General features: G+C 56.2%; 2 protein-coding genes across 2 annotated transcripts; one reads left to right on the top strand and one right to left on the bottom strand.

Moving 5' to 3' along the window:
* Positions 1-83: 83 nt before the first annotated feature.
* ANKRD53 (ankyrin repeat domain 53) lies at positions 84-5580 on the top strand. The gene is made up of 7 exons (XM_049696254.1): positions 84-116; positions 190-335; positions 617-755; positions 1092-1291; positions 2587-2751; positions 3126-3246; positions 4861-5580. Exons 1-7 carry the CDS (start codon positions 84-86, stop codon positions 5578-5580), a joined length of 1524 nt encoding a protein of 507 aa, XP_049552211.1.
* Positions 5581-6234: 654 nt separating this feature from the next.
* On the bottom strand, positions 6235-14701 carry TEX261 (testis expressed 261). Its single transcript, XM_004277046.4, has 6 exons — positions 14511-14701; positions 13545-13624; positions 11969-12122; positions 10051-10118; positions 9270-9372; positions 6235-8931 (listed from the first exon to the last, which is right to left on the bottom strand). The coding sequence occupies exons 1-6, from the start codon at positions 14578-14580 to the stop codon at positions 8816-8818; spliced, it is 591 nt and encodes a 196-aa protein (XP_004277094.1). The 5' UTR covers positions 14581-14701; the 3' UTR covers positions 6235-8815.
* Between the last annotated feature and the right edge of the window lie 1247 nt (positions 14702-15948).

Below are 15948 nucleotides of genomic sequence, written 5' to 3'. Positions count from 1 at the left end.
ATTGTCCTTTCTGTTTGGTACAATCAGCACTTAACCAATTTTATAAACAAGAGGTACGCGTCTTTCAGTGTGGGGTGTGTGCGATGTCGGGTCTCCAGGACGACTGGGCCGCGGGGGTGGGGTGGCAGGCTGGGCGGCGCCGGGGCCGAGGAGGCGAGCGGGACCGACACCGCGACCCTCGCCCGAAAGCGCCCGCCCGATCCCCGGAGCGGGAGCTGGAACCTCGGCGGGCGGGCGGCACCCCGCAGGCGGCGGCGCCTCTCAGGGGTCGTCCCCATGCAGCTGGCGGAGAAGGTGTCAGCCAGGTGCGGCGACTCGGCGGCCCGGCGGCCCAGGTGGGCCTGGGAGCGGGTGTGCGGGCGTCGGGGCGCGGGAAACCGCTCGGGCCTCCCGGAGCGGCCGGGCGTGGAGCGGCGGGGGTCGGCCGGGTCACGCTCGCCTCCTGAGCGGTGCCCGGGGCCTTCGACGACGGTCGCGTCCCCATTGCCCTGCCGCGCAGCGCGCCCTGGCCCGGCCTCCAGAAAGGCCTTCGTGCACGTGGGGGCCTGGCCCGCGCGGGCCCCGCAGGCCGCCGCTGCCCGGCTCACTCCCGCCTTCCTCCCCGCGCCTGCTCTAGCTCCGTGAGTCTCGCCGAGGTGTGGGACCAGAGGGCGATCGGGAGCTACCACGAGCTGTTCGCGGCCTCGTTGGGCAACCTGGAATGGTTGCGGTTCTGTCTAAATCGGCACCGGGGGAAAATCCCGGCCGATGACAAGGTAAGGCCTCGGAGCTCAGGGGCGGGGACCGAAGTCGTCTCCACCCCACAGAGAGCTCCGTACGTAGTAGTTACCTGGCGAAGAGTGACAGTGGAGCATCCGGAGATGTCCTTTTCTGGGTAGATGGTCCTAATTCACCTTCCGACCGTCTGGAAGGCCATCTTGGGGGAGCGAGGAAGGGTGAGCGATACGGGAGTGGGAAAGGGGTACGTGCGATTCCCCGGGGGCACAGAGAAGAGGGGGAGGGTAACCCCAAGAAATTGCTCTCTAGGTTAGGTTGTGGGCCCTGGGTGCCAGTCCTGCTCAGCCTCTTCCCGCCTCCTCTGGCCCCCACAGGGTTTCACTGCCATCCACTTTGCAGCCCAGAGCGGCAAGCTTGCATGCCTGCGGGTCTTGGTAGAGGAGTACAAGTTTCCCGCGGACCTGCCCACCAACAATGGCCAGACACCTCTACACCTTGTCATCCGCAGTGACAACAAGACCACGGCCCTGCCCTGCATTCACTATCTGATTAAGCAAGGGGCAGCCCTCAACACGTGAGTCCAGCCTATGAGGGGAGAGTGGCTTGGAGCCTGGGCAGATAAGAACCCCACTTCCAGGCAGGCAGATCCAAGCAGGACAGGCAGAGGGGCTGTGGGATGACAAGGATTGATTCCCACATGAACAGTCAGAGAGCCCACATGGTGTCGTGGTTAAGAGATTTTGGGAGAGGACAGACCTAGTTCGTGTCCCAGCTTTGCTACCTGCTACCAGACAGAAAAACCTCAGGCAAGTCACTCAACCCTAAGCCTCAGTGCTCTGGTTCCCAAACCTGTCTGTACACTGGAATCACCTGGGGAGCTTCAAAAATACCAATGCCTGTGTTCCAATCCAAAGGCTGTCATTTAACTGGTCTGAGGCGTGGCCTGGACTCTGGAAGGCTCAAAAGATCCCCAGCTATTTCCCATTTGCAGCAGAGTTTGGGAACTTCTTGCCTCAGTGTCTTCAACTGAAATTTGGGGGGATGACAGTGCCTATCACGTGAGACTATTGTGATAATTGAGAAAATGCATGGAAAGTGCATGGATGGCATATAGGAGACTGCATTCATTCAAAATACTTATTCAGCATGTAATGTGCTAAGCGCTGGGCCAGAGCTGAGGAATACAATGGTGAACATACAGCAATGGTCCCTGCCCTCATAAAGCTGATATACTAGCGCAGGAGCAGACAGCCAATTAGCAAACTAATGAATGAACAAAATGACAGAGTGTGGTAAGTGGTTATGAAGGGTATAAACAGGGTGGTGGGGTGGTGAGTAAAGCGGGCAGGGAGAAGATCTATTTGGGAAGAGCAGTTACCTCTAAGAAGAGAATGGAGAGGTGAGCCAGCCTAGCAAAACCAAGGACAAGTGTTCCAGGCAGAGGTGTAAAGGCCATGCTGGGAGAGAGTGGGGCAAGGTCAGAGGGCAAAGTTGGGGAGGAAGCAGGGCCCCGGCCATGCAGGCCTTGTGGGCCATGGCTAGGTGTGGGGAAGGGGCAGGAGGGCTGAGTGCTTTAAGAGGAGATGAGGTTAGTGGTCTCTGAGCTCCAGCCAACCAGCTCTCCTTCTAGCATTTCCTCACGGGCACACACCCCATAATCAGACTTTTGCTGTTCATTTAGTACAAACCCTCCTTCTACAGTTGAAGAAACTGAGGTACAGAGAGGAGAAGGGACATGCCAGGGTCACCCAGTGGACTGGTGGCAGAGCAGGCCTGGAAGCTGGTTGGCTCACCTATCTGACAGGCAGATGCCCTTGGTCCTTCCTTTCTGCCCTCCTCCCACCCCCACCCCGGCGGGGCCCTCCACAGTCAGACATGCAACGGCTCCACACCCCTGCACCTGGCAGCCCGCGAGGGCCTGCTGAGCTGTGTGAAGGTCCTGGTGCAGAAAGGTGCCAATGTTCATGCCCAAGATGCCATGGGCTGCAAGCCCATCGACTACTGCAAAATATGGAACCACCGCATCTGTGCCCGGTGAGGCTGTGAGAACCAACCCAGCCTGTCACCCTTCCCCAGGGCCCTCACCCAGAGCTGAGCATGTAAGAGGAGGGTCTGGGGATGAGCCTGCAGAGGGCGCCTGTCCCCAAGATGCTATTCCCAGGGCTGTCCACAGGGCCTCACCCCTGGGGTTTAGCACTGCCGTGAGGCCCCAGCTCCTCGGCAGGGGGGTGGTGATCCATCAGACGCTTTAGCCAGAGGGGCCTCGGGCAGTGGGGATGGGTCATCTTGCTCATCTCACCTCTGGCAGCTCTGCCCACTCCCACCCAGGCCCTCAGCAGCAGCCAGTCTTCCCTGCCCAGGGCGAAGCTCAGTCACTGGGGAATGACACACCCCCGCCTCGGCACCAGGTTCTTGAAGGATGCCATGTGGAAACAGGACAAGAAGGACTTTGCCCATGAGATGGGGAAACTGAAGAGGCTCAAGAACCAGCTGGCCCTCATGGAGGAGGACTACCTGACTGAGTATCAAGTAAGGGGTAGGGCCAGTAGGACGGGCAGCGGCACCGGCCATCCAGGCATGTGAGCAGAGGCAGGGACCCACATGCACAGTTAGTTAGAAGAGTGGCTAGAAGTGGTCCCATCCAGAAGGAGCCTCCCTCACCCCCTCCTCTGAGGAGGAGGGCTCCAGGAGGGTGCCGAAGGGATAATGCTCAAGAGGACGCTTTAAAGGTGGGCAGCAGTTGGCCACATGAAGAATCAGGAAAGGACTAACCTGGTAGAAGGAACAGAGAGCCCTGCGGAGGGGCATAGGGGCACATGAGAGCGTGGAGTTCGTCAAGAAGTGCAAATTCAGTACAGCCAGGGGATCAGATGTGAGCTGGAAACTGACAAGCTAGAGACCCGGCAGGGGCCCAGATCAATGTCAGACCTCAGCTGGGACAGACAAGGAGAATAAAGGATTTTAAGCAGGTATAACGACACAGGATGTAAGAACCAGAAAACCCCAAAAGAAGATGCTGGGACTCCTAAGTGGATCCGGGAGTTGGGAGGGCTTCGGGGCTGGCAAAACCCGGTACTCCAGCTCTGTTCCAGCTGCATTCCTCGCCAAACTGCCCTGTCCTACCCTCCGTTGTCAGTGTCACCCAGCCTTCACAGTCATGTATGTATCCAGAGGAGGCAAAGCCCATCTGTTCCCGTGGCTCTAAGATTTCCCAGAAGCCCCTTGAAGATCTCCCCTTATCTCTTATTGGCCTCAACTGGACCATGTGTCCATTCTTGTTCCAATCCCTAGAGCTAAAAGAAAGCCATGTGTTGACTGACTTAGGTCTGGGGCGAGGCTGATGGAATTACTATGATTGGCTTAGCCTAATCAGAGCCTACATCTGAAGCTGGGTCAATCTCCAAACCACCTGACTGCTTAGCAACAGTCTGGCAAGTGAGACACTGAGATGGGGAGGGGGGAAGGGATCGGTTCTGTGACGAGTTGAAGGTTCAGCTCTAGAGCAGGCAAGGACAGAGAGCATCACCCCCTAGCCTGGAGAGCCAGCCAAAACTGTCTCTCTCCCTACACTGACCACTCAAGGCCCACCACTTCCAAGAAGCCTGCCCAGATTAGCTCCATCCAGTTCCTAGCCTTCCAAACTTTTCTGCTTTCTCCTTCCAGGGTCAAGGATAACCCTACATCACTCATTTGCCTTTTTCCCCATCAACCCAGAGACTCTCTTAGGGCAGGCATGTCTCCACCATCAGACTGGGAACTCCTTTAGTGGGGGTGGAGGCTGGTCTCCCCCATTAAGACTCAAGTTTTTCCATAGGGCAGGGACTGTGTCTCCCCCCTCAAGTTGGAGACCTCACCTAGGGCAGAGGCTGTGTCTCCATCAGATTGGAGGTCTCGCCTATGGGAAAGGCTCTGTCTGTCCCATGAGCCCAGGGGCCCCCTCCAGGCAGTGGCTGTCTCCCCAACAGAACAAGGGCTCCCACAGGCAGGGGTTTCTCTCATCAGACTCCGGGCTCCCCGGAGGCAGGAAGGTATCTACTCAGTCAGGAACCTGAGGTTTCCAGGGCTGCAGCCACAGGGCCCCCTTCCACAGAAGCACACGGGGGGTAGCCCTCCAGAACTATCTTGTGCCTTCTGATGTTGCAGAAAGAGCACCAAATTCTGAGAGAAGCTGCTTTCAAGAAGTGGCTCCATCGCAAGCTGCCGCCCCAAGGCCCATCCCCCAGCCGCGACACTCAGGGAGAGCCCCATCCTCCACCCCAGGCCACCGTGCTCTCCAAGACCCCCAGGCACGGGGCACTGCGGCCTCCCAAGAGCTTCTACCCCTCCCAAGAGGCGCGCCTGCGGCAGGCACTGCAGCCCAGTCAGCCCTCGGTGATGCCTATACCCACCTGCAAGCAGCTCATGGTCAGGCGGCCCAAGGTGTGGAATCTCAGCAACAGCCCTGTCAGGTCCCCCGCCGCCCAGATTGGCTACCCGCAGGGCACCCGCCTGGGCGTGCATCCCGACCCCAGGCCGGAGCACGACTTCCGCTGCTTCCTCGAGGTGAGGTCCGACGGGCACGGCGGTGCGCTCCTGCGCACAGTGGCCGGCAACCAGGTGGCGCCTGTGCCCCGGCTGCCTTTAGAGGTGATAATCCGTGAGCTGTACCCGTCGCTGCAGCCGTGCAGGATGAAGGTACCCCAGGGCTTCTGTTCTGTCACCATAAGAGAGGTGCCCCGGAAGCGGCGCCTGGGCGATGGCACCTTCTGGACCGACACTCTGAGCATGAACCTGCGAGAGACGTTTGACGAAGGCTTCCTGGCAGCCGTGCGAGCCCATCAAGGGCTCCCCACTCTGCCCTCCCCCAAACCACCCCCCACTTAAACTTATTTTGGTAGCCTCCCGACTGGAGGCTGCCCAGTGAAGGCTAAGGTGTGGTGATTCTGTATGGATGGGGAGGAAGGGGAGTGCCCACAGGCTGCCCACCCCCAAGCTCAAGGATTGGAGCCCCCTCCCCGACAAAACCCAGCTCCCAGGTCTCCCTTCTCTCCACAAAGGAATCTCTTGGACCCCCCAGGAGATCCAAGTTAGGGCAGTAGCCCAAGGCTGAGTGGGGATCCTCCTCTATCCTGGGCCTTACCATTGTAAAAGTGACACCTTGGTGTCCCCATTTCCCTTCCTCACACCCAACAGCTCACCAGGGACAAGGATTCCAGGATGACGGACCACTGGGAAATTCTGCCTCTTGTTCATATTAAGTCCTTCCTGCTGCAGGTTCTAAGCCTCACTCTGCATCTCCAGAACAGGGAGGAAGAGAGCTAATGTGTCACCCTGCCATTGGCTTCCCTGCCACTATGGGCTGCCATCCTTCATTCCCAGCTGCCACTGGGGTTTCTGCAGCACAGGGAGGCACAGGCAGCCTTTCTGGAGAAGGTAGGGAGGACCTATGGCTTCAGTTTGAGACTGAAAGCACTTGTACTTTCTCCAGGAAGCTATCCTGGGTCCCCTGCTATCCCCTGTACACACCACTACAAATCATTCATTAAACAAACATTTATTGAGTACTTTCTACGTGCCAGGTGCCAAGCTAGGCACGGTTGATACAAAAACTGAAGGACGATTCCTGCCCTCAAGGAGCTTACAGTCTAATGGGGAGATAAACCAGTAAGCAGGCAAGTAAGCCCAGAGTGATCTGTGTGGTGTGCTGGAGGGAGAGGGGACATTCAAAGTTCCTTGGAGGAAGTGAAATCTAAGTTGAGAACTGACAGAGAAGGTACTCAGGCGAGCAGAAGGGAATTAAAGTGGCATCTCTGGATACAGGAGGCTGAAAATCAGAATGCAAGGTGGCAAGTGATGAGGCCAGAGGCGAGCGAGAGCTGGGACACCACGAGCCTCACGAGCCATGCTCAGGGGTCTGGACTTTATCCTGACGGGGGGAGCCATGGAAGGTTGTAAGCCAGGGAGTGACTAGATCAACCATGCATTAGAAAGACAACTCTGGCTGTGGGATAAAGAAGCAGAAGGAGGCTGTCACAATAATCCAGGTGAAAGGTGCTGACAGAGGGAGTGGCTCAAATCAAGAGATGTTAAGAAGGTAAACTTGACAGTTGTTAGAGATTGGATGTCAGGGCAGAAAGAGAAAGCAGGTTTCTGGTCGGGCTCCTGAGTGATCTTGGGGCCAAGGCAGGTACCCAGAAAAGGCAGGTTGCAAAGGGTGGCACCAAGTGCAGCAGAACTGTGGTTCAGAGGACCGAGAGGGATGCTGGGGCTGGCTGTCGGCTCTCAATTCCTTGAAACCATCAGCACGGATGGGCTCCTCCAGGGAACACACGACCGAACCCTGAGAAACCCCACTGCGCGGGGGGTGAGCGGAGGGGCCTGCACAGGACCCGGAAAGGAGCAGCCAGAGAGGGAGAACCAGCCACAGAAGTGCTTGGGACGCTGGGGGCGACGAGCCCTGCCCGACGCTGCACAAATCCAGAAAGAGGAGATATGAAGAGGGTCCGCTGGACTTAGCACACGGCCACTGGCAACCCCCAGAACACTGGCAGTGGAGTGAATGGAGGGCAAAGCCCCACCACTGGGGTGAGAAACAAAGACATGGACAGCAACGGAGGGCAAGGCCAGCTGCTGGCCAGCAGTCAGGACACTGGCCTCCAGTGTCCTCCACCTTGTCCTCCCTTGTCTGCATAGGACAAAAGGGCCTGGCAATCTCAGTGCCACTGAGAGAAGGCCAAAATGAACTGCTCCTCCCCAGGAAAGGGGAAGGCTGGTATTTTTAAGAGAACGGGAATGCTAGACCCGAGGAAATGAAGGGCTACGGTGGGACTTGAGGCAGGATGTAGAGGTAAGATCTTCAAGCACAGAGGTCTTCCCTGCGGCTGAAAGGTACCACATGTGTGCAGTCCAGCTCTGCACCTGTCTGCTTTGCTTTGAGGTGCAGGACATGTCCGGTGATGGCTCTCGTGGGGACTTCGCATATGTACTGCTGAGTACTTGTAAGGCACTGTAGTTGGAACGCAAGGTCAACAAATGCGGGCCTGTGCCCAGGACCTGGCCTGCCTTTTTAGAAGACTGATCACCTCCCCAGGAGCCAAGACCACTCAGAAGAGAGGGCCAGCCCTTGTGTGCTCTTAGAGTGACAAACAGCTTCTCTCACCAGCCCTGTTTCTTACAAAACAGGCTGTAGCCCGGGCTGCCAAGAAGCCAATTTTTAATGTTTCTCCTCGAGCCTGAGATAGAATTCAGCCAGAAACCGCTCTCTTCCCTAGGCGAAGACTTATAAACAGGACACTGTACATGCTCTCCTGCAAAATCTAACCCAGGCCCACACCATCCCCTCTCGCCCCCAGTCTGACAGTCACAGAGCCCTGAGGAAAGAAGAGATGGAAGGAGAGAGAAGGGCGTTAAGAAAGGCCGCATCCATCCCCACTCCCCCGCCTCCCACTCCAGGCTCGGCTCCTCATCTCTGTCCCCTTCCCACTAAGGGCCACAAGAACAGTCCCTTCGGAAAGGCAAGACCCAAACCCAGAAAAGGAGCCCCTGGCGCAGAAAAGCCAGTCCAGGCGGAAGGTCAGCAGGAAGAAAGGAAGATGAACTTTCAGGGTATTAAGGCAAACAGAGCCACCTAGAATCTTTATTCAAACGGGAATCAGCACTTGGACAGAAATCACAGTTCAACAGCAGAACTTTCTCTTGCAAGTGCTAAGCCACGGCCCCTCCCCATGGCCCTCTGCCCATAGCAGTTATCACTGTCTGCTCTCCAGCTTCACGGCCCCTGCCCTGCCTGCCCTGGGAGAGCCAGAACTCCGGACCCATCACAGGAAGGGGCGGGAGGGCCACAGGAGCTCAGCTCTGCACACCCAGGTGGGCCACGGCCTCCTGGCTAAGCAGGCACCGCATCCTCCCTGGTGCCCTCTGAGGTCTCAGCCTCCGGCAGCATCACATCTGAGCCAAGCTGAGCCTCCTGAGGACGGTGGGGATAGGGGCTTCCGGGGGAGTCGAGGGAAGGAGGGCCAGCGCTGGGGGAAGGTGCCTTCCAGCTCCCGGCACCCACCTACTGCAGAGGCCCAGGGGCCTGACTCTCCTGATCTTGCCCCAGCATCCCCTCCGCAGAAGTTCAGTACATCTTCTGCCGACTGGGTAGAATGGCCTCTTTGATGAAGGAGAAGACAACCAGGATCCCTAAGCGTTTGCCCCGCTTGCCTTTGGTGAAGTAATTGGAGACCACGTCATCTGTGGAGACACAGGCAGGGAGATGAGTGTGTGTGTGTGTGTGTGTGTGTGTGTGTGTGTGTGTGTGTGTGTGTGTGTGTGTGTGTGTGTGTGTGTGTGTGTGTGTGTGTGTGTGTGTGTGTGTGTGCAGGGAGATGAGAGAGTGTGTGTGTGTGTGTGCAGGGAGTGTGTGTGTGTGTGTGTGTGTGTGTGCGTGCGCGCGCGCACGTGTGTGAACACAGCTCTGCCCACACAGAGTCCAAGTGTCTCCATCACAGGGCGGGCTCCAGCTCCCCCAGCAACTCAGGCCTTGCTGGCGTCCTCCCACCATGCCTCCCACCTTACAAACCCCTTCTCACCTCCAGGCTGCATGGTGGAGGGCAGGACGTTCTCCCCAGCCGACAGTGACACAAAGAACGCAAACGGGATTATCCACAGACAGAAAGTGAAATAGGCCAGGACCTGGCAACAGAGACACTGAGATGAGGGTACCCCTGGAGATGCCAAGGCTGGGCCAGGTGTGCTCACCATGTATCTTAGGTGGTCAAGCGTACCCCACACTTGATCTCTGAAGGGGACCAGGGCCCGGGAAGCAGAGACAGGACACCCCCAGACATGGAGAAAATTCAATGGGGAAAGGTGGAGACCAAAGATGACTGTGTGGCCACAATCCCCAAATCGTGGTCACTAGGACAAGCAACTCCTCTGAACCAAAGGAGGTAGATGGAGGGCAAAACCATGAATGACCCATGTTCCCTAGAGAAGCGACCTTGTTCTTCCCCAGGGGTTCAAACTGGAGTAGCAGGGTTCAGGGTTGTGGCCCACCCCTGCCCTGTGAGGTCTGCGTCAGACCAGGCCACCCCACCGCCCCTTCATGACCTTAGGATGCTAGGCTGGGATGCTGGCATCCCCAAAGGACTCACTGGGAGACAGCAGTGTCCTCCCCACCGCAGCCAAAGGGGTCCCTGCTTCTCATCCTCACTGCTTTCTAAAATCACCTATACCATTTTTTTAAAAAATGTGTCATCCCTGAATAAACTCAGTTTCAAATCATAGTCAAGTTCACAAAGGAATCACGCAAGTCCCTTTTACTCGCTCTGTCCCGGTTAGTAGTTTGATGACGTACTGAATACTTCTTACCTCTGAGAAGGGATAATATTCCTCTGCAAAAAACTGAAACGCTAGGTAATGATTCACCACCACTAGCCCTGTTGAGGGAATGAAGAGTCATTTATTCTGGGGTGGATAACATAAAGCAGACTTTCAACCTTCACAAGGCCCCGGAGGTTGGAAGCCGACGCTTAGTCCTGACCTCACACCCAGCTCAGAGTACGGCTCCGTGCCAAGCGCACTACTCTCCAGAACCTAGTTTCCCGTCTGTTAGAACGGAAGAACTAGCCCCCACCCCACCTGCCCGCTGCAGAGGGCACTCATGAATCCAATTAGAAGTAGGTAAAACACTCTTTGAATATTATAAAAATGAGCCTCCAGCGCTACACACTCCAAAGCATGGTGCCAGTTGACCTGGCCTTTAGCAGCCATGAGTCCTGAAGAGAGCTCCGCAGGGCTGTGTGGAAGGGTGTCACGGGCGTGCAGAGCACACGCTCCCAAGGAGTCCACTCCAGTCGGGGCAGCAGGGAGGAGGCTCTCACTCCTCAGGAATGAAAGGGCACAGTTTGCTAGACGGTTTGCAGTGCAATCTTAGGGTTCCTCAAAATTCTGGGGGAGGGGTCCGTCCTCAGAATAAGGTTCACTGGTGTGAACTGGTATGTTCTGGATCCCACCACCTCCTTAGCATGAGCCAAATTCAGAGAGAGATCCCGGGGACTCGCTGCTCCGAGACAGGCATTCCTGCCGGTTCCCACGGTGAGGTGAAGGGCAGGCACCAGAACAAGGCATCCCCTCACACCCAACACCCCTCACATACACCTCACAGCCAACTGCCACGAATCTTTCCTCTTTTCTCCTCTCTTGCCTCTCCCCTTCTAAGGCAGACAACCACAGCTCTGCCGCTCCTAGCCGCGCTCTAGGGCGAGGGCATACTGGAAGATAGGATGGTACCTGACACCCACAGATCTTCAGAAAAACTCTCCCAGGCACCTTGAGGGCAAGTCAGGGGAGTGACAAAGGGAAGCCAAGGGAGCTCCCCAAGGGGTGGGGGGATTGGGGAGCACCCTCCCCCCTGGGAAGACGCAAGAGGAGCCTGGTCTCCAGGGAAGGACTCCTCACACCGATCCCCGCAGAACAAATCCTTTGGTGGAATCACACCAAGGCACTCAGTCCTGGCTTTAACACTGTGCCCTCCTTGTGAGTAACAGTCCCTTTCCAGATTCTCTCACAGAAACAGAAAAGCAGCTCTAAGAAACCCCAATTAATCTGATATCTTGACCAAAGGCTACGATGACCAGTAATGACTAAAGGGAGAAAAGGCAATCCCGGTAACCAGACACTGTCTAGAACCTTTTCCGAGAATAACTATAGCATCTATGTGCCAAATGAGTCTCCTAAACATCACTGAACAGATGGAGAAGCTAAGGCCAGAGAGGGGAAATGACTCCCTGGGGTCAGAAACTGGTGGCAGAGCAAAGGCAGGAAGGCCAGGGTCCTCCAAACTGGGTCTGTCAACCCCAAGGCAGCTGTCTGCAGGGACCCCCAGAGCCCCAGGAGGCTCGTCTTAATCACGGCTTTGGGCCAGAGGACTGGATGGGGAGCTGCCTGCAGGCCAGGGAAAGGCTTTGGGCTTTTCCTGGCCAAGTGGTTTCTTAGGGGCTACAACTGCTCAGCCAACCCACCTCTTTTCCCTTCTCAAACCCTTTGTCAAACTTACCTCCCTAGGAAAGCCCTCCCTTTCTGAGTATCCCAGCCCCCCAAATTCTAGTCATTAGAGCCAACGCGGGCTCTAGGCTCCTCATGTGTGAGAACCCCAACCTCCAATCAGCCTGGTCTCCTGGAGGACCTCAGTGGTTTGCCTCTTTTCTTTATATCCCCTTCAGTGCCCTAGACTGAGCTGGGCACATCCAACCAACTCAGTTGCCTCCCCAACTATGTCCCCTCTCACCGCACGACAGGATGAAGTTAGGCGAGGTCAGCATGATGAAGGGGAAGGTCTGGAGGAGGCCAAAGTAGACAAGGTTGGTGAAGAGGCCCACACCAATCATGTAGGTGGGGAAGCGCTCAAAAACGTAGAGGCCAATCAGCACAGCTGTGGAGAACTGAAAACAACCAGAGGCACACAGTGCGGGGAGCTTCTTCCAGGCAGCCTTTCTGGACTCACTGACCCCCAGCCTACTCAGGGCAACACTCTGTTCATGTTTCAGTCTCTCCTTGTTTCACAGCCACAGTTCTGACCTCCCCAGCTAGTCTCTCAGCTCCCAAAGGGCAGCACTTTTCAATCTCAAAGTTTGTTTGACAGCAACCCACAGTAAGAAAAATAGTTTACACTGTGACCCCAACACATGTACATATACGTGATCAAAGTTCAGATTTCAATTCTAGTCTTTCCCATTCCTTATTTTTTTTATTTTATTTTATTTTTTTTTGTGGTACGCGGGCCTCTCACGGTTGTGGCCTCTCCCGTTGCGGAGCACAGGCTTCGGACGCGCAGGCTCAGCAGCCATGGCTCACGGGCCCAGCCGCTCCGCGGCATGTGGGATCTTCCCGGACCGGGGCACGAACCTATGTCCCCTGCATCGGCAGGCAGACTCCCAACCACTGCGCCACCAGGGAAGCCCTCCTTTTTTTTTTTTTTTAATGCTGATAATGATCTACTGAATTGATTGCACAACCCAATAATGAATCCTTCCTGCAGTTTGAAAAACATTGTTCTGAAGGACTTATAGCTGTCAGTGCTCAACAAAAGGCAGGCAGTTGGTTGAATGAAGGTCTAATTCCTGTACCAACACTCATGAGCTGGGCCTCTGAACCCAGAGCTGAGAGCTATGGTCTTGTCTCCACCACTAACTCCCTACCCCAGGCCATGCCCAAAGTGGAAGTGGCTTTTGACAGCAGGTGACTTGAGAGGCACTGGGCTCGTCCTGTCCAAACGTGCCCCCAGACCCCCCCCAGCCTTTCCTGCAGCTGCAGAAATCTATCCGCCAGCAGTCACTCCTGTGGCTTGGACATCAACGGCAAGGATTGTGTCTTCAGGAAGAGAAGCCTTCCACGAGCCCTGAGCAGAGCAGGGCAGGGCCTGGGGCAGGGAAGGTGTCTCCCTCTTAGACCAAGTCACTTGATCCAGTTAGAAAGAGGGCAAAGAACAAGTACTCAAAACTGTCCTTAAGGTTCCTCTCAGTTCTAAATGCTGTAAGCAGAGCAAGGGGCTAAGACCACTGAAGGTGGTCAAACAAAGGCAAAGCCACGGTCCTGTCAACAGAGAATGGGCACTCAGCTCTCGCCTTAAGGAACCAAGAACGAGGCCCGCAGTGAAGCGATGCCACTTGGGGAAGGAGGCCAGGGAAGACATAGGCCCAGGAGAGCAGACCCAGGGGGACAAGGTACAGGGCAGGGAGGTAGGGGGTGGTACCCTCAGGAAACAGCAAGGACACAGGTCTCATCACCCAGGCCAAACTTTCCCCACTTCCTCCTTCTGAGGCAGGGCAAGAGTGAGGGGGATCCTGGGGAAAACTGCCACTTACCCAGATCATGTATTTTATGATCCTGCTGGTGGCCACTGTGTATTCTTCTATCAATTCTGCCAGGTAATAGAGTCCGGCCGCTGGCGGGGGGAAGCAAGCAGGGAGAACATTAGCCAGTGTCACTCCCACCATGCTGATCACTCCTCTCTCTGCAGCTGGATTCCACTCAACCTTTCATGATTCCATTAGGTAAGAAACAAACCAAACAATCCGTGTGTTACCCTCCCAAGTCGGAAGTAAAACTTTGTCAGGGCAACTAAGGAGAGATTTCATAAAAGTGAATGGAAACCTGTATCTGATGCCTCCGCACAAACCTAACCTCTGGCCCATAAAAGGGAATTTCTTTCGCTCATTCAGTAAATATTCGCTGGCATTTAGTATGCGCCAGCTGCTGGGCTGAGAGCTGAGTACAGCACGAGACAGACGAGGTCCCTTCCCTGACCAGCTTTGCGGGGGTGCGGGGGTGTTGAGTGGGAAGGGGAGTCAGACGACCCCAGTAGCACAAGTCAAACCCCATAAGGAGTGCTTCCCGGAGGAGGTGAAGTCTCAGCTGAGATCAAGAGTAGGAACTAGCCAAAAAGGGAAAGGCCGTCAAAGTCAGAGTGGGAAGCACCAAGGGCCCGAGGTGCAAGGGCGGGGGTAGGTGTCTGGGAAAAGTTCGGTGCGGCCGGCCCCGCGACGGAGGGCGCGGCAGCGGTTGGCCATGCGCGGGCAAGGGGCACTTGAGTCAGCCTCCCCTGGGCACCGCTGGGGCGGACTCTGTGACTCCTGGAAGGACCCGAGGTCAGGCTAGGCTACTGGAGTCAGGAGGAGGGACAGGACCAGGCGGGGCAGGAAGGGGGATGCGAAGGCCGGAAGGAACGGGCGGGGGTCTCCCGGCTCTCTCCGGCGCCCTCGTGATGCGACCCCCGGCGAGCACAGATGCCGGAGCTGGAGCCCGCGCGGCCCGGGGTCGCGCACTCTCACCGACGGCCAGCGTGATGAAGGCCACCTGGATGAAAAGCGACAGCCAGCTCAGCACATACATGAACCACATGGCGCCCCCGCCCCGGCCGCCCGCCAGCCCGCCAGCCCGCCGGGACGGGCCTGCGCGCTCGGGCTCCGGCAACACGGAGTCGCCGCCACCGCCGCCGCGTCCCCGCCCCGCGGACGGTCGTGCGTCGCCGCCGAGAGCAGCCCGGCCCGAGCACCGCCCCCAGCCGGGTCCGGACTAGCGCCGCCCGCCGGCGCGGAGGGCCAACCGCTGCTGCCCAGACCGGCGCGCGACCGCGGTCCGCCGGGCTCCCGAGGATGCAAAGAGGGGGCCGGTCGGCAATGCAACCACGGGGAGGCGGGACGGTCCTGAGGCGCGGGGACGCAGCGCTAGTACCGGAGCTTGGAACGTAGCCACCGGCCCCTCCCTGTGCACTCCTGCGCCAGCCTGGAGTTGCCCAGGGCTTTCTTTTGCTCCCGCAGGTAACAGGAACAAAACTGTTGAGTGCCTAACGAGTGCCAGGCACTATGCTAAAAGCTAGGCTGTAGGTTCATGATGGAAATTAATCCGATGATGTAGATCAATTTATGGATGGGAAGCCAGGGCCTAGGAAGGTTACTTTGCCTCAGGTTATTGTACATCTAGGAAGAGGCACAGGTAGGAATTGGGGCACCTTTGATTAGTCATCCTCAAGCCTAACTCTCCCTCTCTGTTGACTTCGCCCATTAGGCGCTGAATGCATTTACTACACCTCTGGAAGAGCTAACTGAGGGGCCCCAAGGAGCAGGGCAGCCCTCGTCAAGAAGTTCCCCATCTGGTGGCCGAGACAGGCATGCCAAAATAATGTATAACGGGCCCCTGGTATGTTTCTTATCTCAGAATTTTTTCATGTATAAAAATAAATAAATATTCCTCAGAAAAATTAAACATAGGATTACCATGCTATCAAGAAATAAAGAAGCCCTTATGTATTTTTTAATCGTGGTAAACTATACATAACATAAAATTTACCATTTGAACCATTTAAAATGTACAGATCAGGGCTTCCCTGGTGGCGCAGTGGTTGAGAGTCTGCCTGCCGATGTAGGGGACACGGGTTCGTGCCCCGGTCTGGGAAGATCCCACGTGCCGCGGAGCGGCTGGGCCCGTGAGCCATGGCCGCTGGGCCTGCGCGTCCGGAGCCTGTGCTCCGCAATGGGAGAGGCCACAACAGTGAGAGGCCCGCGTACGGCAAAAACAAAAAACAAAAAACAAAAAAAACCACATAAGATTACAAAGCAAAGAAATTACACTGAAATACAGATACCAAGAAGTTTTTTAGAAAACTGTGTGATATAATAATATATATGTTTCTTTATTAAAGCGTAACATAACCCAATCTAACAGAAAGTCTAATAACTACCTCCCAGTGACATAATAAGAAACATATAT

This window comes from Orcinus orca, chromosome 13 (genome assembly GCF_937001465.1).
Source record: "Orcinus orca chromosome 13, mOrcOrc1.1, whole genome shotgun sequence".
NCBI classification, from domain to species: domain Eukaryota; kingdom Metazoa; phylum Chordata; class Mammalia; order Artiodactyla; family Delphinidae; genus Orcinus; species Orcinus orca.
Note: the sequence above shows the minus strand (reverse complement) of the source record. Positions and strands in the feature narration are given on the sequence as shown.

Bases quoted from the DNA above. Each gene is read 5' to 3' on its own strand.
- ANKRD53 (XM_049696254.1), top strand. From the start codon at position 84: ATGTCGGGTCTCCAGGACGACTGGGCCGCGGGG. The intron at 336-616 runs GTGGGCCTGGGA...CGCCTGCTCTAG, and splicing joins TCGGCGGCCCGGCGGCCCAG to CTCCGTGAGTCTCGCCGAGG. The intron at 3,247-4,860 runs GTAAGGGGTAGG...CTGATGTTGCAG, and splicing joins ACTACCTGACTGAGTATCAA to AAAGAGCACCAAATTCTGAG.
- TEX261 (XM_004277046.4), bottom strand. From the start codon at position 14,580: ATGTGGTTCATGTATGTGCTGAGCTGGCTGTCGCTTTTCATCCAGGTG. The intron at 10,119-11,968 runs GTGAGAGGGGAC...TTCCCTCAACAG, and splicing joins TAACTTCATCCTGTCGTGCG to GGCTAGTGGTGGTGAATCAT. The intron at 9,373-10,050 runs GTAAGAAGTATT...CTCTGTTGCCAG, and splicing joins AATATTATCCCTTCTCAGAG to GTCCTGGCCTATTTCACTTT.